Genomic DNA, 22,222 nt, shown 5'->3' on the forward strand with positions numbered 1-22,222 from the left:
TTCATTAAGAACTTAGATGTATCTCTTGTAGATCAACCCTGTCATTCACCGCTTAGAGTTGTGTCTGGTGCCTGGTCATTGCCTGGAATGAACCCAAGCCGAAAGAGGTAATTGTTGTGTCGATGATCAATGAGCCCTGGAATTTACAAATATTTTTGGATATAGTTACTTTCTTCATTGTGGACTCAAGTCAAGTGATCCACCATCCTTTCCGTAATGTCGATTTTAAATTTTGGTATTTGTACATGATCAATTGACTCTTAAAATGTTCACAACAAAAAGCTGAATACGACTTAAATGTGGAAAAACATTTACAAAAAACAGTAGCCCATTGTGTACACAAGTACAAACACAGTTTGTGGTCATAATTTTGTAGCACCATTTATTTTGCTACTAGGTGCAGACCCAGCAGCTGTGACTCACTACTCTGTCTCTGCTCTCCATAGAACATCTAATATTATCTGACATCCCATTAAGGTTCTGTTCATCTTGCTAGCAAATGGAGAAAGTTGACCCTTTCTCTCATGAGAGATCTTAAAACTTTGTGGAAAGGTAAGTGACTGTTAAAGTATAAAGTTTATAATGTACCAGTCTATTTTGTAGGCAAAATGTAACAATCATTTTTGACAATACAAATAAGAAGGTATTGTAAATTACCATCACGGGCACTGAAGTTAGAGGTTTGCCACGTCTCTGCTTGTGTATTTCTCCATTCAGCCTTGTATTTTAGGATTGGTACACCACCAGTAGAATCTGGTTCTTCAAATTCAACCATAGCAGTGCTTGAGTAAGACTCCACCCTGATGATGTTAGGTGATGAGGGAGTTTCTGCCAAAATAAAACAACAAGAGGTTACTAAGAAGAGAAGAGGACTTTTCTATAACTTTTCAGGTTATTACTGGAGAGCTTCAAGGACATTAAAGGAAGCTCTAAACTTGACTTCATCTTTTCCATGGCATCACAATTTAAGTGGTTCCTCCATTGTTGGTTACCAGTCTACTTGAGGAGCGATTGATTGCTGATGGGTACATACCTGCTTGTACAAGAATGAACTCAGAAGATTCCTGTCCAACGCTGTTGACTGCAGTGCAATTGTAGTTTCCAAAATCGCTTTCAGAGTCGGGGTTGATCTGTTGATGACGGTCATAGTAAAATATATTAAAACAACATCCCCCATGAAAATATTTCATATACTTTTCATATAATATCATAAACACACATTTTGATCCAGCTATGGATTATGTCATAGTCCATACCTCAAGGCTGCTGGCAAATGGGCTACTGTAGATCTTGATGTTGGAGGAGTTAGAGCTGGGAAGAAGTTGTCCATCCCTCAGCCAGGACACCTTTGCAGTAGGATAAGCGAGGACTTCACAGGTAATGTTAACTGGATTCCCCTCCCAGGTATAAATAACCACTGGGCCTTTTATCTTGGGGGCATCTAAAAAAGGTAAGTACAGTATTACAAATAAAAATCCCAAACAAATAATTAAGCGATTTACAGAAATAGCCATTTTTACCAAGCTCCCGGACTTCATGAAAGGCTAGTAGGTGGATATTTCTAAGTTTAAATGTGACCTTTCACCACATCCACAAACTTTTAATATGTTCCACTATAATAATTTCAATGGAGTTATGATAGTTTTCTATAGCCACCACCACTGTGATGTAGTCAGGTTGGTGGTGCAGTTTTGAGTGCCTCTTTAAAGGATTGTCTGAGCAAAACACTATATTTAAAAATCATGCAATGTTTCCAATTTGTTGTGCAAATCAAACAAAAGTAACTGAAGCAAAGCAGTGCTCTGAATAGTACAGTGACCAAACAGGACATACATGAAATTCTTGGCATAAAACAAGTAATATCTGGGCATCCACATGGTTTTATCATTTGATTGGTTTGGTAATATAAATGGGCAGCATGCCTCAAGACATGGCTAGAAGACATCACGGATGTGACACATTGCTCCCATTGAATTCTGCCATTAAAAATGCGATATAACACTTGCATTCTTCTCTTATTCTTCCTATATTTCATTTAGCTACAAACTAATTTTTTAGCAGCTGCGTGAAGCAAAAGGAATGTTCAGTAGAGCAGAAAGTACAGAGTGCACACACAGCATGAGTGTACATAAAAAATTAGACCTATTGTTTTCAATGCATATTCACGCTCAGCAAAATTTCCATCATCCCTCTACAAAGTCTAATCAGAATCAGAAGCCCTTTCTCTGTACGGTGCTGGTTAATACAAAACTGGATTCCTTAAGCAAATTTGGACTGGTATGGGTGGGCGTATCTGCGCTGTAATGACTTTAGGTTTTACTTCCATGATTTCATCAGCAGGAGAACCGGCCATATTTTGCATTCATATTCACACTGTGACTGGGGGGAAAAATTGCATAAGACTGGTTGCACACAAGCATGTTTGTTCTGAAAGATTTGGAATGTGGAAAAGCTGAACTGAACCCAGCATGTCTATCTGTTTTACATTACGACCAGTAAATCTGGCAGACAAAGGTGACGAGTTGGGCGAAACAAACTCACTCCTCGTCATCCGGTCTAAGATCCGCACCAGAAGAATGTTTCTGGTACACGCAGTCTTTAAAAGGGATACGATAAAATACCAGACACAACCCAAAGAGAGGAATGGTGGTGACTTTTTAATCTAGATCTATTGCAACTCTTAATATTCTGGAGTTTCATAAATTGAAAAGGCAGCAAACATCAAGAGGTCTTACATTGAACTTCGAAGAACATTGCTTTTGTGTCCTGGCCGATAGTGTTGCTGGCAACGCAGACATATTCTCCAGCGTCTGTGTATTGGATGTCCTTTAGGGTAAGAGAAGACATCCTGATGTGCCCCTGAACCTCGATACGTCCATCCAAAGTCTACAAAAAGGAGAAAATCTATATCAGTACACCACAGAATTTTCACATATTGTATTGCCCAAGATCTACTGAAAGACTTTATCAACAACTGTAATTTGTACTATGTTAGGTGGTATCTAACCTAGCATTCAGGAAATATACTAAATCATAGAAGGAATACTTAATTGATATGAATTACTATATAACAGAGTATGTTCATGGGCTTCATCATTTATGGTCTATTATTATGGTATAATGATTGTCTAGGTTTAGTGAAGATAATTTCAGAAGTTTTAGGACTGAAACCTGAAGCTCTACACTGTTGTAATTGTTCAGAGACTACAATTCTCCCTATGTCCATATACTGCCTGTACTGTGTATCTCACAAATATTTTACCCAATGTCACTTTACAGGCAGTCCCCAGGTTAATTATCTGCCATTTTGTGACTAGCTCACAACCCCTAAAAATGGTTATGTGTATAAGGCCTTAGGCTGAGGCTCTGTGCACTTGTCCACAAATTGTGTCCGTAAGCTAGCTGCAAAAACGTAAGATAGCTCACGGCCACCATAGACATTCATTGTGCATGGGCAGCCACACTTCAAAAAGGTAGGGCAGGTCCTATTCCTCCATGGATTTGTGGCATGGCCGCTTAGCTCTCTATTGAGAGGGGAGTGGTGAACAGCCCTCCTTCTACAGCTGGCTTGTGGCTCACGACAGACACATGTCTGTTCATGCGGACGTGTACATGGAGCCTTAGTCCTATGTAGATTTTCTATACTACAAAGTTTTTGATGACTCTACTAAAGCATATGAAACAGCAGCTTATCATTTTATAGTTCTCTGTTTGCTAAGAAATCTTCATGAAACTGTCCTTTTACGCTGTTTTGTCAGCATAATATAACTTAACTGATGAAGAATATAGTTGGGGGGGGGGGCTCTGGACATTACACAAAAGGTAAGGTCAACTTTTCAAGCGTAAAAGTGGTCTTTAAATTATCATGCCACAAGTTGGGTCCTCTACCCCTAGTCTGGAAATACTTAAGTAAACAAATTTGATGGCCACTTTCCAGTAAATATGCATTTTCATAAAATGAACTGAGACCAACTTTGAAAGGACCGATACTTTACCCTGGTACCAAGGTTTATTTATAGAGTATTACTACAGGCTGTAATATTTGAAGGCCACATGGAGACAGGGCACATAAGGCAGTAATCTTCTCTAATTAAGATGTGGAATGATATTTTGTGCTTCTGACTGGTCAACCTGCTTTGCCTCTAACCAATTCTAATTACAACATCCTGATGCTATAAAGGTGCCGTCAACAGGCAAATGACTGTAAACAATTTAACAATTTAATCTAATTATACCTTAAACTAATGTACTGAAACCATTCTGAAATGGAAAGCAATTGCAAATTACATTTTTATGTGCTCCTGAATTGGGGAGTAATTGACAGTCATATGTTCTGCTTCTTTTAAGTGTCTACTGAGCTTATAATAAAAGCAAAGCAGATCTTGGAAAACAATGTCACTGAATGTACAAGTCCCAGATTTATAACCTCAATAACTGGGTGCATTTCTGCAGCAATAAATCCACTGTCTACATGCTGTAGGTATGGGAGGGTGAAGTTCAGGAAGCTTAGGGTGCTTCTTGTACTAGGTCTTTTCTTGCCATCAACAAATTCTTAACAGAGAAATCCAAGGAAATCATGACGAAAAGCAATGGATCAATCATGAATTTAACACCGAGTACATTGGCTACTGTTTCGAAAACAGTTCAAAGACTCATGGGATGTATTATAAATGGAAGTCATGATACCAGCAGTGCCACATTATTTAACCATGCTATGGGCCTAGTTAGGTGACTCCACTGCATTACTGAAGGATCATAAAAGGTGAAGGGCACTAACTAATACTCATAGTTCTGAATGGTGTGAAAAATTGTGTTCTAACAATCTATTCTCAGATGACCATGAAAGTAGAAACCAATTTCAATTTACGCTATAGTGCCCTATAGCTACATCATTGACTTAATGGCTATAGGGCCGGACAGACATATTGTACCTTCAAAGTGGAATGGATATCACAGGTATTATTTTTTACAGTACAGGTTTTATTTTACTGTCTTTTCTGTTGTACTTCCATACACATCAGTACCGCCAAGTTAATGGCGGTACTAAATGGTTTAAATTTCTTGCTCAATACTCTTTATTTGGATTCTTTGACATTATCAAAACCAACTTATTGTGTTGTTGTGTATGTAGCTTTATGTTAGATAAAACATAGAAAACTGTAAATTGTTCTACTAGAAACCAGGCGTAGTTAAGAACATAGAAGAAACCCAAAAGCTTGATCTGTAATAGGTCCATAAGTACTTGCAAATGTATCTTACTAGGGACTGGATTGAGTCAGTAAATTCGGATTAATACTCTGTGTTTTTGCCACGATTACCAGAAATTTTGATAAAATTAGCTTATTCCATAAATATAGTGACAATGCCTTAAACCAGACTTAATGAACACCCCAAGATCTGGCTCACACCAAAGATATGTATCAAGGATCTTTAGAAAACTTTTGTTCTTCAATCTCCATAACTTTCACAAACATGGATGATCTCCTAGGCCAGTGGTGGCGAACCTATGGCACGGGTGCCAGAGGTGGCACTCAGAGCCCTCTAAATGGGCACCCTTGCCATCACCCCAGGGCAGGGTTCACCAAACAGGACTCATGGTCTCTTGCAGTCCCAGGCAGCCCTGGACCCCAGAAGGAAGCTACAATGATAACCAAACTTCTTCTCCTTCTTTCTACTGTATTGGTGTCCTCAGGTGCCTACACAATTTAAACCCGTGAAAGAGCAGGGAGTAATAAGTTACTGCTTAAATTGTTACATTTGTACTTTGTGAAAAATATGTGGGTTTTGGTTATAGTTTGGGCACTTAGCATCTAAAAGGTTTGCCACCACTGTACTAGGCTATGGAATACTTTTTACTACCGGAAAACTATAGCCTTAGATTTACGGGATACTCGAGTTAGGTTTAAATAAGTGTGCAAATCGAGATTTAGTTATTTTTTTTTATATATCTACAACTATAGAAAAAACACTACTACCATGGCTTGGCAGTAAACACGTAATATTGCCTCTACTGGACAGTTTACATGTTAATGGATTTCTAACTAGGAAGATACTTGTCAGATATTAAGTTCTGGTCTAAGTGTCGAATGTCTAAGTGTCGAATGTGTGAACATAATTCGTATCTGTGCATTATGTAAATGTACTTACCTGCACATCCATCTGGATTGTCAAGAAATAGTTATTTTATGAAAATTATCCAGCTGCTGAGACAATCCCTAATGGTTTTTTATAGAATCCCAATCTTTTTCACATCATACTCAATTATTATTATTGTGATTCTAAATAGTGTACAAATCCGTCTACAGGAATGGAAACTGATGACATAGAAATTTCATTTTTGTCATCCCGAAACATTAGCATTGCCAGTAGAAGGAAGAAAAAAATAAGATTCCAGATTCCTCTGAAAATATTTTAGAAAATGGAAGACAAAGAAGAGTTGTCACTGTGCCCTACAGCTGGTGGTAGAAACTGAAGTACTTATCTGTGGTTCTGCTAACTTTTTGTGGATCTTATTTTGAGACTTTGTCTTAAGAATTGGATTATCAGCGATTTCCTAATATACTTCTACTACCCGAATTGCTCCCTTTACCAATAATTCAATGGTAAGATTTACCTATGGCACCAAATCATTATTAGCACATAGGAATCCAAAATGCTGATCTTCTTTCCCGACAGTCCCAAAACGACTTTTCTTACGCTATAAAGCCCTATGACTACATGAGTGGACACAGGAGCTCCCCTCCAACACTGACTTCCCCATTGCTACTCTACACTAGTGCCCAAAACATACCCAAGGAAGCAATTCAGCTAGTAGAATTATATTATGTAAAAGGTAGTAATTTACTAGATATACTGACAAAGAGTCTCCAAAAGGGAATCTACCCAGGCCATTACATGACATAGGGAGTTTAAGCCTAGTACTAAACAATGGATGTGAGGGGGGGGTGCTAGATTTGCAGCAATTAGATACTAGTATGTGGTAATAGGTTACAATTTATAATTAGATGAAACAAGCTGGGTTGGTGCAAGTTTGGTTAATGACTAAAAATATTTAACATTTGATAGTAACAAAGCATATGCTAGAAATTACATACTATTAATTAAATTTATGAAATGCCAACATAAATAAAATTCACAAGTACTGTATATGCAGGTGTTCTAAGCATCCCCTTAAAGCATTTGAGAGCAGGGACGCTGAGCAGATTTATATAGAATTTTATAAGAAATGTTCAGCATAATGTATATTTTACTGATAGAGCTCAACTGAAGCCTAGGAGTGCAGTAATGGATTTCCCACTGGACTCGTCAGCAGAATATGAACAAGGAAAAACGAGAAATAACAGGTTATGCTGAATATTTTTCCACAAAATGATATGTACACCTACTCAACTCATCATGCTCTATAACATTCCCAAAGACAGGGCTTCCTTTTCGAGGTGACAGGTTCACGTAAAATAATGGAGTTATTCTATCTGTAATGTACCATTTTTCCACTATCAATAAATTCCTTTTACAACAGAGTTTAAAGGGAACCTGTCAACACATTTTTCACGCATACAGCTAGTTGCAGGTTCCTATAGAGCCCTATTAAATAACTGACACTCTTCTTAAGCTAAAAATTGTTCCCCTTAGATTCCCATATATTCAACTGAGTCAAGGTAAGCAAGGCATCCTTGGGCTGAATCCAGCAGCCCATTACATCTCATGAAATCACAGAACATTATGAAATCACAGCAGCCTGCATGGAGGCACGGGGAGGAGTAGACGTCTATGCAGGCTTCTGTGATTTCATTTGGTCAGATATGTGCATGTGGTACAGTTTGCTAATGTTGGAAGACTAAAGAACCTGTGATGATGTCACCATGATCACATGACATTATGTCACGCCCCCAAGTTTATAACTCTGATTTTATGGGGATGTCAGGGAAGCAATTTTTAGCTAAAAGAAGTGTCAGATAGTTACTAGGACACTATCACTGTATTTGTGAAAAATGTGGTGAAAGGTTCCCTTTAAGTAGTTTACCATATTCCTATGGTAACACATCCATCAACAAAGTATACAACATGAAGAAAGCTAAAATCTAGGAAACAAACATCTAAAGCAAAATTCATACATTATAGATATTGTAAAGCTAAAACGTACTGTAAAATTCCATCTAAGCATAAAAAACAATCGTATAGCTATAGGGTGTACAGAAGTACAAGGTGATGAATTCTACATAGAATGACACCAGTATTATTAATGGTGGCAGTTACAGATTGTGAACTAAAGTCCAATAGCATGCGATCGGATTGTGGCGCATCGGCGCCGGCATACATGCGACGGAAATGGGGGGGGGGGCCCGACGGATTTGGAAAAACCGCTGAATTTTTTTAAAAAAATGTGTCGCTTGACACATGCTTACCTGCACCCACGATAGGAAGGTGAACTCCGGCGAACTTCAGCACAGCAGCGACACCTGGTGGACATCGGGCGCACTACTTTAGTGAATCGCTGGAAGACCCGAATCCTCGATGGAGAACGCGCCACTGGATCGCCACAGGACTGGGTAAGTAAATCTGCCCCAATGTTCTAGTAATCTTTTCCCAGTTTTAAATCCGAAGAAACATTAAGAAATGGAAACTCAATAACATTATGCACAAAAAGGACCAATGTTTTATTCCCTTTTCAGTGCTAGATTTGATGTAATTGTCCAAAATGCAAATTTGGCAGCTCCATGGGATTTGATTCATTTCAGTAGTTGTTAGCTAAAAGTGCAAGTCCTTTGAAAATGAAGTTCCAAGAAAAAATAGAATAACAACCAGGCCTAAGTAGCCTCTCATCCTAACCCCACAAATTATCCAATTATCTTATTCTGTCACCTAACTGGTTTGTCAATGACTCTTCTTTAATCAAACCTTCCAATCATCTCTCAATAACTTCTGCCAAGCTGCACCAATTTTCTAGAATGTCGTTCTTAATAATGCCAGACTTTATCACAACTTTTGAAATAGATATACTGGTCTCTCTTTTAGCCTACATCATATCATTAGCATTCCAAAAAGAAATGCCTGATGTTAAGGGCACTGCCTTGCAAGGTAGCATGAGGAAATGTTTCCCTTATCCCGTCCGGGAAATTATATTGCCATTTTTCCCAGAATCCCCTAGAGTGAAATCAATGGCTGTAAATCTGTACATGCTTGCAAGCTGGCATTAGGTCTCCACAAGGAGAGGTCTTACTTTCCAGTCCACTAAAATACATGGGACCACCATGTACACCATCAAAACCAACATTTTTGAGCATGACACCTAAAATAGAAATATTTGAACTAACTTCCTCATAAAATTGATCAAAACTATTAATCTATTTTTCATGGATCTAAAGCTATGGATACCATCCATACTCCATTGCTTCCCATAGAGTACAGATGGATTCTCATCTATGAAATAGCTCATCTAAAAATGTACTTAAACAATGTGGTGTTTCATAGGGTAACATTATGGCGGTTATGTACACGCTAATCATTTACGGTACACTGGCTTCAGGTGTAGACTTATAATATGCACCGAATCCTATTTATTAATTGGTTGTGTTCAATAGCTCAGATTTTTTGTATCTGTAAAACAGATATTATAACTAATATATACCTATACAGTTCTATGATTCTAAAAGAAACAAGAAGAAAACCCTCAGAGAATAATGGACGTTTCAATAATTCAAAAAGTCTCATAAATGTCCTGCTGAGTGCTATGAATTATGTAAGCTGAACAAACCTATTTAAAAAATCATAAACCCGACAACATCGAGGGAGGTTTTTATGTGTGTGCTGTGGGATAACTGGGCCACCGTTTTATGAAGTCAATCTATTTTAAAAGGCTCAATATTTATTAAAAGGTTGTTATCATCTACCGGGTGTGAATGTGAACAGGCAGGTTTCTTAGGGCTTTTATCTTTCTCTAGGATGTTGTGAGGTCTGTCATTTTTTTAACCCTTCATCAAATACATGGTTTATATAGTGATACTTATTGCTTTTGCAAGACCTCCTTACAGATATTAGTGCAGTAAGGAATAACAGTGAAAGATGCTTTTTCAGCAACTCGCCTTTAATCCATATAGTCAATTTACAACTAGTTTCATTGCTCGAGGACAACAATGCTCAACAAATACATGTCTGAAAGTGCCCCAATGGCAGCACTTACAGGATTATTGTGCCTTTTATGGCTGTGGGGGTAATGACAAGTTCATCCCCAAGCTACGTAATGATTTATTCCCCTGGCAGGATGCCATATTGCCACATAGTGACCCATCAACAAGACAATGAACAGCTACATCATTGACCAGACTGAAGACCTAGACCTATAATTTATTTGAAGAGTGTCCACTGACCAGGAGTGCTATAGAGAAGAAACTCATTCGGGGGAATTCATCATTGTCTTTTTGGTCTATGTTTGGCGTTGTTTTGGTGCAGTTGTGGAACAAATGGTGTTTTGCGACTTTCCATTGCGCTAATTGAACATAAGACAGTGCAAAGTCACTTTAAGTTTGCGCCAAATTCATTATTTTCATGGACTGGTTTTCACTATATAACTGACTTCATTATTTTCTCATTTGGCGCAAATGTCCATTTAGGTGCAAATTTTGACGAAAATTAAAGCAGTCCACACCCTTTTCTATATTGCGACTTTTGGCAAATTTTCATGCGACAGTCGCAAACAACCCATGGAGCTTAAGCAGATTTATCAAGGGCCAAAGCCACTGTAATGAATGTGAGTGCAGCAGAACTCCAAAGACAGACATAAGGGGATATTTATCACTCGTATTGTGAAAACTAGTCTATGCAAATAATGAATTTGGCGCAAAGACAAAGTGACTTTGCACTGTCATCTGTTCATTTGGTGCAGTGAAAAGTCGCAAAACAGCATTTGTTTCACAACTGCACCAAAACGACACCAAACATAGACAAAAAATTGACAATTATTAATTCCGCCCAATGATTTTTCAGCAGAGCCTGCCCAGTTCTTTCATTGTTTGGTGGTAACTTGAAATACATTATAAAATGTGAAGGTTCTTGAGGATGGTTAGTCTGCTTTGATTTCTCAGATGGCTTTTAGGTCATGTGTAACATCCAAACCAAAGTCTTCCTCTGTCCATAGACTGTGACTTAGGTGGTGCTAATATTGTCTTTGTGTTTCACTTGTCAGTTTCCTGTGTGAACACACACTTAACTTGTTGGTTGATTTGGAGTCAATTGCAACATAACCTTATCATTTTGTAGTCTGCTCTGTTCAGTTATAGTTGTGTCTGCACTGTGGCTTAGGAACCATCTTCATGGTTGTCCTGTATCACCTTAGGATGCAAGTAAGCAGGTGACAGTTTTTGAGGGCTCAGTTTAGGGCTTACTCCCCTATCTGTCCTCCCTCTGCCCCTAGCCATCATTACTTTTATCATGCTTAACTAAATAAGAGGCTTTTGCATAGAGGAACATAACCATGAAATAATATAGAGTAATATTGGTATTGTATAACTGCTCTTGGCTCAGGGTGACCTTAGGGAAGCTCAGTCAAAAAGGACTTTGATGCATGTCGTATGATATATTTTTTTTTAAATGACCATAAATAGGGTGGATATCCCATAAATGGTTATTTATGAAGTCTAGCTCACATGCTGAGATGACTTTTATTCTGATTGAATAGTGTAGGAAGGTATAAAACTTACATTAAAAATACAAACAATGACCTGGTTCGGCCCTTACAACTGCAAGACATCTGTGAACCAGACGTAAACTGTGTACAGTTAGTAGAGATTTACAGCATTATATTGATAGAAGTAATCAGCAAGAGGATCAATGTTATACAGAATATATCAACAGGAAAAGACATGTTTCCCATAATGCAGCACCTCTATAAATCTGGTACTAATTTGTGCAATCGTCAGAGGGCTGGAAGACTGAGATAAGAACTGACTCGCATTACAAGACAATTTCATTACAGCATGTTTTATAGCACAACTACTTTATTACACTTTGGTCTGATTGCTAATGTTCATTGGGTTACTTTTTGTGCTCCAAATTTCTATCCATATCATAAAATGCTACCTCATGAGTACTGGACCTGCTTACAATGACATGACAATGGTAGCACAAATATGCCTTAATTTTGAACAAAGTTACCAAAAAGTGTATGATACTAAAAAAAAACCCTTTAGGGGTCCATTTTATGACTGCCAAAAGTGCATTCAACTTACATTTTATTCTTACAGACATACATGCTCAGCTTGGATGATTATAGATATTTATTTTACTTGTGACAAGGAGAATAACTCTACTGGTAGCAACATATCTCCCAGAAGAACTAAGGATGAAGCATCTTGACTTCTAACATACTTCAAATCCAGCAGTAGGTCTCCATAAGCAGTATTGAGCTTCTTTTATCTCCAACATACTGTTTTATTGTTGTTTAATAGTTGGATCCAAGATGGAATTTAGAACTAAACTTACAGCAACCAGATTATATTAGTGAATATATACAATCTTTGAAGTCGATTACATTAATGGGATGCTATCAATATCTAGTAGAGGTGGGTCCAACCACATCCAGATGGAGAAATAATGAGGAACTTACTATACACATCCACAACTTAGTCTATGAGAATCCTAAAAACAGCCAAACTTCATTACATTTATCCTTTATCTGGAAGCAAAATCTGGTGGCCACACCTAGTGGGATGGGGATCGGAGGCTCCCATTATAGTAGAGAGCTCCTCTACCATACTCTTATAATAGTTCTCTGTGCACGGGCCATATAGTCATATAGTTGGGTATATCATTGTATATACTATCACTCCTTATCCTCTATAGGGTTGTCCAAAACCACCTCTAATATACAAAAAACGAGGAAAAGATCAGATAAACAATCAACAAGATTTTTTCCAATTTAAAAAAAAATTCTCTGCTTACATTGCTCCTGATAAACACCTAAAATAAAAATTCTTAACCAAATCAGTGTGTCAACAATAATATGAGGTCAACCCATGTGTGGTCTAAAAATAAGGCTACCAATTCACTAATAACTAATGTAATCCTGAGGAACCATGGTCCCTATGTAGTAGGAATCTAGTGAATTCATTGGGAACTCAATTTTACATAACAATAGACAAAAACTCAAAATGATCCCTGCTTATGGGTGCAATTGACATAATATAGATTCTGAACAATTTTATAAGAAACACTTAAAGTTGTAAAACCAACCGAGCTTGTTTGAGTGTTAATGTATATCATAATCTCTACGGGTCATCTACAACTATCCTAGACATGGTTACGTTAGGCATTGTGGTTCTGGAGAACAACTAAGGGTTAGGTATCTCGTTCTCTGAGTACAGCATTTCACAGCTATTTGGTTTTATACCTCTTGTTTCTGGGGCCGAGTCCATGAAGCCTGGAGAGAACAGATATAAAAACACAACAAACACAGAAAGCAATAAAACATTTTTTTTTTCTGGTTATTGAATTTGCTGAAGTAAACTAAAGTCAGCTGTCCGTGCAGTGCATGCAGTTACGTGAATAGCTTGGGTGAGTCTTCTGCAACCTGGCGCCCTCCAGGCAGACAGCCGGACACAATTCCAGCATGTAACACAAAATAGTAAAGAATCGGGCATGCTGGGATATGATGTTAAGCAGCTGCAGGAAGGCCCCAGGATGCCGACAACTGGTTTAAAGGTAAGACACATTTTCTCAACACAACAATTAGTAAATCTCACATGAATGAAGAACACACCATTTTATTATTGTACAATTAAAGCAGCAGTACTTTAGAGAATTAAAGGGGTAACTGTAGTCTTGACTATACTAAAGTAGGTCGATTATCCAAAAACAGATCTTTCCTTGGAAAATAGCGAGCTGCCTACTGTTCCAGGTAACCTGTTATGGTAAAGTCAAGAAAGCATGACCTCAATCTATGTGGCTTTATTTGGGAAATATTTCAACGCTTATCCATTTTTTTTCACATTTCCTGGTTTTTACTGGAGTGTATTATAATCTGATGTAACTCCCATGAAATTGTGACATATCGCTTCCACAAATTATGCATTAAATGTAAGAATTTAAGTCAACTGGTACCCACAGTCCTCCAGAACAGAAGGTTAGACTTTGGTTACAGTCTGTTGGCCAGACTATTTGATTGAGATTTATTCCTTAAACCCCACCCCTTACTTTTTTACTACAAATAAAAGCATAGGGTTCCATAAAATTGAAATAGTCAATCATTAGTAGGAATTATGGGGACCCTGGTTCATTCAATTGACATGCATCTGTTGCATACGACTAACTTAAGAGTTTTAAGTCTAAAACAGGTTGAAGGTCAGGAAAATGTTGTGATGCAAAATCATATAACAGGGAGATATGTATTAAGTTAATTTAGAGATTCATTATTGTTGGTTTGGTATATCAACCTAATTTTAACATTGTATTCAGGACTAATGTGCTTTAAGGAAATCTACCATCAAAATCAATAAAAAAAAACCTGGGGCATCTACTCATGGATCCAGGCACCAGGACTGTGGTAATCTTCTTATATTTGTTTCCCTGGCCTCTTTCTTTGTGAAATCTTACTTTCAAAAATTGTGCTAAGTAAGAAGGGCTCTGGGGGTGTTAAAAAAGCCTCTCCAAGCTGTAGCTTCATTGTGTGGTAATCCTAGGCAGCATCATACAGTTGGTTTCATCACACAGTGGGAGTGGAGAGTGCTGTGTAACCGCAGCACGTAAAGGGGCCCTGCTAATGCTTCGCAGAGTTCTTCTGACTCATTAGCATAATCTTAAAAATTGATTTTAGAAGGAAGGAGGCCGTGGCTAACAAATATAAGAAGATCACCACAAGTTAGAAGACGATTACAAGTAAGTGCCCCTGGTTTACCAAGATGGATTTTGATGGTATATTTCCTTTAAGCCTTCAAGCAGCAAAGGCTTCAAATAATCCTTGGATTTGGTGTAAGGGATAACATTTCTGTTCTTAGTTTAGTTTAGTTCTTAGAATGGCAAATAATAAAAATTGCTTTAAAGGCCTTTAAATGTGCTCCTAGTTAGGACTTTCTAAAATTTAAAAAAAACTCACATTTCAGATTTTTTTGTCTTGAAAATGTCAGTACTGCTACTTCATCTGTTGCTTGACTTAATCCATTCACTACTATGCAACAGTGAATGGGTTAAGATTGCAAAGATCATATAATTCAAATAGTGGTAGCCTTAATGAGTTCAGACAAAATTTACATTTGAACATGCACACCCAAGCAGTTACAGGTTACATGCACACAGTGAGGTTCAATGTACACAATGATGTCATGTCATTCCACATTACATGCAGGAAATGCAATGGATTGTCATTACTGCCTAAAAAAAAAGAAAAATCCAACCAAGTTAATTCTACGAGTAGTTTAATAGGGTAGGCAGAAGCTCTCAGCAGATATAATAGGACAATATGTACAAAGTATGAAGCAAAATGTAAAAATCGTATGCTCAAGTAAGGCCTAAAACACACAAGATTTCCTCAAGATGTACAGCTTGCCTACCCTTATGGATTGCTTGGATATGGCCATCAGCTTTCTTATGAGACTCTTAGTGGCTGCCTTTGTGCAGGTATTAAGCAGATTATTAACAGAACAATAGTCTAGCTTTATTATTTTTAAATATCTTATCCTTAGATGAGATTTTTCCTACTTTCCATAATGTTTCGAAATGTTCCTTAGGGATAAAATGGCTAGAAAAAGTAAATAGTTTTTTTTCTTGCTATAGAGCAACTACTGTACTTTTACTAATCTATAAAGCAAATTCCAACCAAAGAAAAGCTAAGATGACTATGAACATTAGAAAGCCAACTCCACAACAAACTTGTACGCTTGCAAGGCTGAGAATTCATACTTATGTAAGGATCAGATATGTTGAAATGCAAAGCTGCAAATTCTAGTGTCTCATCACTAGAGATGAGCAAAACCAATGGTTGGGTTCAGCGTACGGCCACCTGAACCGGACCTATTGCCGAGTCAGCCAACAGCCAAACTGGCAATATGCCCTTGTCAACTACTGCTGAACCCTAATGACTAACTCGACCGTTGAGTCTGCTCATATCTACTCATCAGATCTTTCATTGATGGATACTAAAAGGGAACCTGTCACCAGGAGACCCATTTTTAGCACTACCCCAGTCCCCACAGAGCATAGTACATACGCTGCCAAAGTGTTTTTGTATTAAAAATTGGTTTTAAAGAAAAAAAGATGTTATATTGTACCTTTCATTAGAATCTGCTATGTGACTAGGCAGTTGCCAAATGGGAGGCGCTGGAAAGGAGAAGTTCCCCCGCCCACCCTTGGGGAACAGCTACTCCATGTGACCTTTTCAAATATATGAAAACACCCATCACTTGGCTTAGCGACGCCCCCTGCTCCTCTACAGCCAATCCTGAGTGTGGGGAGTTATTCATATATTTGAAAAGGTCACATGTTTCCCAAGGGTGGGGGGGGGAGGCTGCTCCTTTCCAGCCCCTCCTATTGTGCAACTGCCTAGTCACACAGCAGATGCTAATAAAAAAGGTACAATATAACATATATTTTTTTTTGTAAAACCAATTTTTTTTATACAAAAACACTTTGGCAGTGTATGTACTATGCTCTGTGGGGACTGGGGGAGTGGTAAAAATGTGTCTCCTGGTGACAGGTTCCCTTTAAGAGAGGCCTAATACATATTATTTTGGAATCTTTACATGTAACATCCTTCTTTAGAAACCAAAACAAAATACTAGTCTATAGCACTCAACAAATGGTTGCAAATAGTGGACATCTCTTCCTGCATCTAAGATACCAAAACAATGTGCTGCAAGTTTACCTATTCCGTTACCTCTACCAAAATATTAGTTTCAAAAGAGAGAAATCAACTGCTCAAACTGTTATCTGATGTTACAATATACTATATATGTTAAACTATCAGAATTTCTATGAACAGATATGTACTTCCTCAAGAGATCTGGATGAGTGGCACAGCTTTCCATGAGTATTAACTATTAACGCTGCTTCAAAGAGACCTACATGTTTATAAGGATCTCTGCTCCTGTAGATTACTTTATTTTAATGGTAATTAAGCATCAGGGCTCTGGCCACAAGACAACATTCCATATCTGCACCTTGATATAACGCAGAGAATTTTTTTACTTAAAAAATTAGAATGCCCCAGGCACAAATCCGTTACTTTGCCTTGTGCCATAAAGGTAGCTCTATATAACATAGATAAAAAATATAAAACACTCTTCTATCTCAAGTTATGTTTTTAAGACAAGATTTCAAGCACTAAACTAGCCTACAGAACCTTGTGTGACCACTGCATATTACATTAACTCCTATCCACAATAGGATCACTGTTGCTCCTTGTCAAGCCTATGAAATGGTTCCATCCTTGGAGGGCATAGTTAATAAATGGAACCACAACTGGTTCCAGGTAAAAATCCTTAAAACACCACTCATATAATGATATTTTACTTCCTAAATATTCTTCTGTCCACTCTCTGAAACATTATTCAGTATTCTGATTTTCACTGCAAAAACAGGAACTAATCTCCATCCTTAAGAAAAGGTCTTTTTTTCAGCATGAAGGCTCTTAATAGATACCAGTAGTACAATAGCTTCTATTTAACTTAAGTTCATGACAACTAATTATAATTCTGCTGTAATTTTTAGGGGACGGTGGCTGATAAAAACAAGGCTTTGTTCTTTTTAGGGCCATGGTACTTGAGGCATTTTACTGAAATGCTGTAATGTGGAAGACCGATACAAGAATATGAAGATGAATACTTATGCTGTGACGAATGCCATTGAAAGCTTCCAAAAATGTTCATTTATTTATTTTTTTTATTTTACTTGAAATTTTATATAGATAACGGTTAAATTAAAAATGAAATTAAAAAATGTTTTATAAAACAGTACCAATACTAGATAAGCATAAATAGTTAAGAATGAGATATTTTAGTTTTAGAACAAGATATGGTTTTTTGGACACCTTTTTACCAAAGTATCCAATGGCAATCGGAAGAATAAAAAAAAAGCAACTCTCGTTGAATTCAAACTAAAAGCTTGAAAAAAATGACTCTGTCGATGACTGATCGAGAACTTTGCAATAAAGTTACATAAATTGCAAGAAAAAAAATATATGAATCATCTCAAATTTATAACGCAGAAATTTTTGTTGAAGAATATTACATTTTTTAATATTTGCTTTGTCACATTGCTTTTGCCTCCTTAATATTAGATTTTATTCTACATCACACAATGCAAACATTTTCAGGATTGAAAATTCTAAATCCTTAAAATTTTAAAGCATGTTTCCTTTTTGAAGCCAAGTCTTTGTAAGATGTTAAGAGGTGTGTCAAAATATATATAAATATAAATTTCATTATCTAGTAATGATTTTTTAAAAATGTTGTTTTTTCTAATTTCTTTGTTTTTCATTTGCATTTTTAGGTCACCCAAATACAGAGTTCATATTAGATTTGCTCTTTATTCATAATATCAATACAATTTCAGTTTGTTTCTGGACATGCTACATAGGGTGCACTCTAAGAATCTTGACCAGTCATTTGACAGATCTCATTCTTTGCAAACCTCTGGTTTAATCTTCCAACGGGAGCTTAGAAAATGGCATGGAGTATTGGGAAATAGAATGAGGTCTTCTTTGTCCCCAGATCCATCTTCTTTTTGTAGAGTTCAGCTAAATGGTACGTCAAAGTGATTAGCAAATATTAGACACGTGCAGTTACGGGTTGACATGTTTGATGGGACAGGCACTCAGAAAACACAGTACGCAACGAGACAACCAAACACGGATACTGCACTGAGACAGAGAAGTAGCAACTAGACCCAAAATAATAAAATCTTACAAATGTATGTTAAATTATGGCTGTCCCGAGATGGGACAACAGTAATATTTTCTATATACAGTATATAAATTCTCCAATGCCAATAAGTTTTTATCCAACTTTTCAAGACACTATAAATACAAGCCAAAAACCATAACTTATAATCCCCACTGATTTTCTCAATGTAATGAGCCATCACATTGTCTTCGGTTTACTTGGTATCATACAAGTATATACATTTATATGAGCAATAAGTATTTGTGTAGCAATTCTTGGTTTTAGAGAAATATAGTTGTGCCATAAATACTATAAAGCTTCTATAAAGGATACTACTAATCTGGCCATGTCCACACAACAAAATAAAATATCTAATCAGGCCACATGGGGGAAAGTGTGTTAGGATGGAATTGTTCTCTTCAAAATTGTCTCTGTTCAAACTGGAACATTCTTGATTTACATTTTCCCTAAAGCTGATATCCAGAGGTGATACATAGTAGTGGGGGTTGCCTTCTAACACATAAGGCCTGATCACTGCCTTGGGAATTCATCAACATGTAGTCTTAGTGGAGGTTGAGATGCAACAATGTCTCTACTCCATACAGGGTTTTATCTGATATTTAAAAGCCTCTTCATCTAAATACAAAAGGACTTTGTCTTAAAATGGGGTCAGTTTAACCCACACGGATAACCTACAGAAGACTTTTGAAAAGATTGAAACATCTAAGAAAAGAAGCCTTAAATCAATTAAAACATTTCCCTTTTTGCTCAGCTCTGTTATTGTCTTGGGAAATGACTATGAATACATTTGGACTTTCTAGTAACCATCATAATCACAGACATGTCCAGATATAGAGAACACAGAAAAAAAAACCTATAAAAAAACTACATTTCTTATTTTATAGAGTTATTTAAACAGGCTGAATCCAAAATGAAAGTTTACCAGTGACATATAACTGATATCAATTATTATCAGTATATGCCAGAATTATTTAGTTATTCCCACCTGAAATTCCCTGCGCTGAATTTATTGAAGGTTTCAGACTATTTTCTGGCAGTTTTCCAACTTCTCCAAAAGTTAGCGTGGCCTTGGGAAAGGGGCGTGTCCTAGCCCAGGTTTCAGAAAATTCGGACATAACTACACCAACTAAAAGCTGGTCTAAAGCACAACTCCACAGTTCTAAACTACTCCTGATACATCTCCCAACATGATTTATCTGGTGCAGAATATGACTTAAGAGTCTGACTCTGGTCTTTTCACCAACACTTTATTAAATCTCCCCCATCATTGGAGAGCTCTTAAGGCATGGGGAATAGGCAATTCACTGAAATCACATAATACATGATTTGCACAGATGTTTACTACTTTTAGTTTAATTGCCCTCCAACTTGGTCCTCTAGGCAAAAGCCGCTTTCTGTAACTCTCTCCTGTAGCTGATTAATTGAGGTCCTGATTAAGACACACTATAAAAAGGGCTACTTAAAATCCCATTATAAAGCAATTGAAAGAGGAGTTGCCAAACCAATGGACTCCTCACGTGTTCTCACATGTTCACGGGTCAAAAGGCAATAGCTATCTGTGTGCCAAGGTCTTCGGTGCCTCGAAATGTAGGAATAGTGAGTTGTACAGTAAATAGGAGCTACAGAAACAGTGCAGTTCACTTGCTCACCTCTATGAGTTTTAGGAACAGTTTTTAAGTAGTTTTGATAGCCCTGTCCTTCTGAGGATGCTGCAGACAGAATTGCCAAAAAAAATCTCCTTAGGGTATTTGTCTTTTAGACCAAGGAATGCTGCTATTAGAATATTTTTAGAATCTCTCCGTTTACTTTCGCATCTTCTATTGTCAGCCCAATGCTTATCTAGCTTCCTCCACTCAATAGACAATAAATACATTGGTAGTGAAGCCTACTTTCCAATGAACCTCTATTGCAATAACAAACTATGATAACCTTCCACCTTCCGTTTTGGACCTTTGCTCACCGCACCCCTTATCTAATCTCCAATAATCATCTCATGATTCTTCATAGGTTTGATCCCTACCTGTGTTTGTCATATATTTATCGAATACACCTCATTACCAGTTGTTTTTGTATGTAGGACTTTGGAAATTGAACAGACCACTTGGTCTTGTATTATATACCATTCTTATTTCATAAATTGTATATTGTAGCAGGCATTGTTGATTACTATATTCAATTCAGGATGAGTGACCGCATCAGGTTCTCACTACTGTGATACTGATCTGTTTTTAATTGTTTTTACTTGTGTCTCATGAATTCATATGTATTGTGATTCAATAAAGATGTGCATTTTTTAGGCCGACACACTACCTTTTCTTTGTGGTTTGGCAAACTCTGATAACTACTAAATCTGGCCTGAAAAGCCAGAATAGCAGTTGCCAAGTAGCTTCTCATTGGTTATCACCTTGTACATATTAAAAAATTAAGTTATGTTTGGAATTTTGCTAGATATAGTTTTTAATCTACCAAAAATATTTTGTAATCTGTATTGTTGTTAATCCTTTATAAGTCATTGGAGTTAGACTTGTAACTTGGAATACAAACTTTACGTAAGGAATCTGTACAACAGCATCTCCGGTTATATCACAGTTGGGGTTAGATTGAGTAAATATTATTATTTCTGAATTTATATCACTTATTTAGGATCCATTAGAAACCACAGTACTGTAGCCTATCCATTAGGATATTAGGATGTATATTACTAAGCCCTGAATGTTCTATCTCTTTGCCTCTCCAATAGCAACAAAGATTCCCCTTAGGCCTCATTCACATGTGGCACTTGCATTGCATATTAAAATCATGGAGGAGTAACTTCTATACACAGATATGTTCTGACCTTAATGATTGTGTTTGAAAAAACATGTTTTGCCGCAAAAGTTTAGGTCTGAACTTATCTGCGTTAGCAAATTACTCCTCCGCAATGAAATTTTAGTCGGCCTTATAGTAAGTACAAAGTATGGCCATTATATATATAAAATGCCTCTGAAATCTCTAAGTATATGATATCAAAGAAAAGATATCTTAAAAGTCTATATAAACGTGTGAGCTAAAACACAAGGGACTGTAAAGTGAAAGACCAAAGACAGTAACTCAAGCAGAACACAGAGCAACAAGCACTGTAATATATAAATCTTGTAGGAACAGCTTTCTGCCCCACAATTACACCTGACATGTTGTCAGGAAAACAACGCCAGACAGGAGAGGTGAGAGATTCAAAAATAGTCAGCAGTTTTGCAGATTTGCATGGAATCTGAAATCTTCCAGATTTTATTCTCCTAAAAAATTCACTTCATGTCCACTGTGATGCATAGCACAATTTAAAAGGGAATCCTACT

At 37.1% G+C, this 22,222-nt stretch overlaps 1 protein-coding gene across 11 annotated transcripts in view; it reads right to left on the minus strand.

Annotated features, from left to right (window-relative positions):
* NCAM1 (neural cell adhesion molecule 1) overlaps positions 1 to 22,222 on the minus strand; it is a 198,916-nt gene that overhangs the window by 34,294 nt on the left and 142,400 nt on the right. For 7 of the 11 annotated variants that reach the window (XM_072155864.1, XM_072155870.1, XM_072155865.1 and 4 more), the window contains exons 9-13: positions 13,385 to 13,414; positions 2,736 to 2,886; positions 1,257 to 1,441; positions 1,034 to 1,130; positions 658 to 828 (exon numbers count right to left, since the gene is read on the minus strand). In XM_072155864.1, coding sequence (XP_072011965.1) covers positions 658 to 828; positions 1,034 to 1,130; positions 1,257 to 1,441; positions 2,736 to 2,886; positions 13,385 to 13,414 — 634 coding nt within the window. The remainder of the gene's footprint in view (positions 1 to 657; positions 829 to 1,033; positions 1,131 to 1,256; positions 1,442 to 2,735; positions 2,887 to 13,384; positions 13,415 to 22,222) is intronic. The other 4 variants (XM_072155867.1, XM_072155866.1, XM_072155874.1 and 1 more) reach the window with 1 other exon arrangement.

This window comes from Engystomops pustulosus, chromosome 6 (assembly GCF_040894005.1).
Source record: "Engystomops pustulosus chromosome 6, aEngPut4.maternal, whole genome shotgun sequence".
NCBI classification, from domain to species: Eukaryota; Metazoa; Chordata; class Amphibia; order Anura; family Leptodactylidae; genus Engystomops; species Engystomops pustulosus.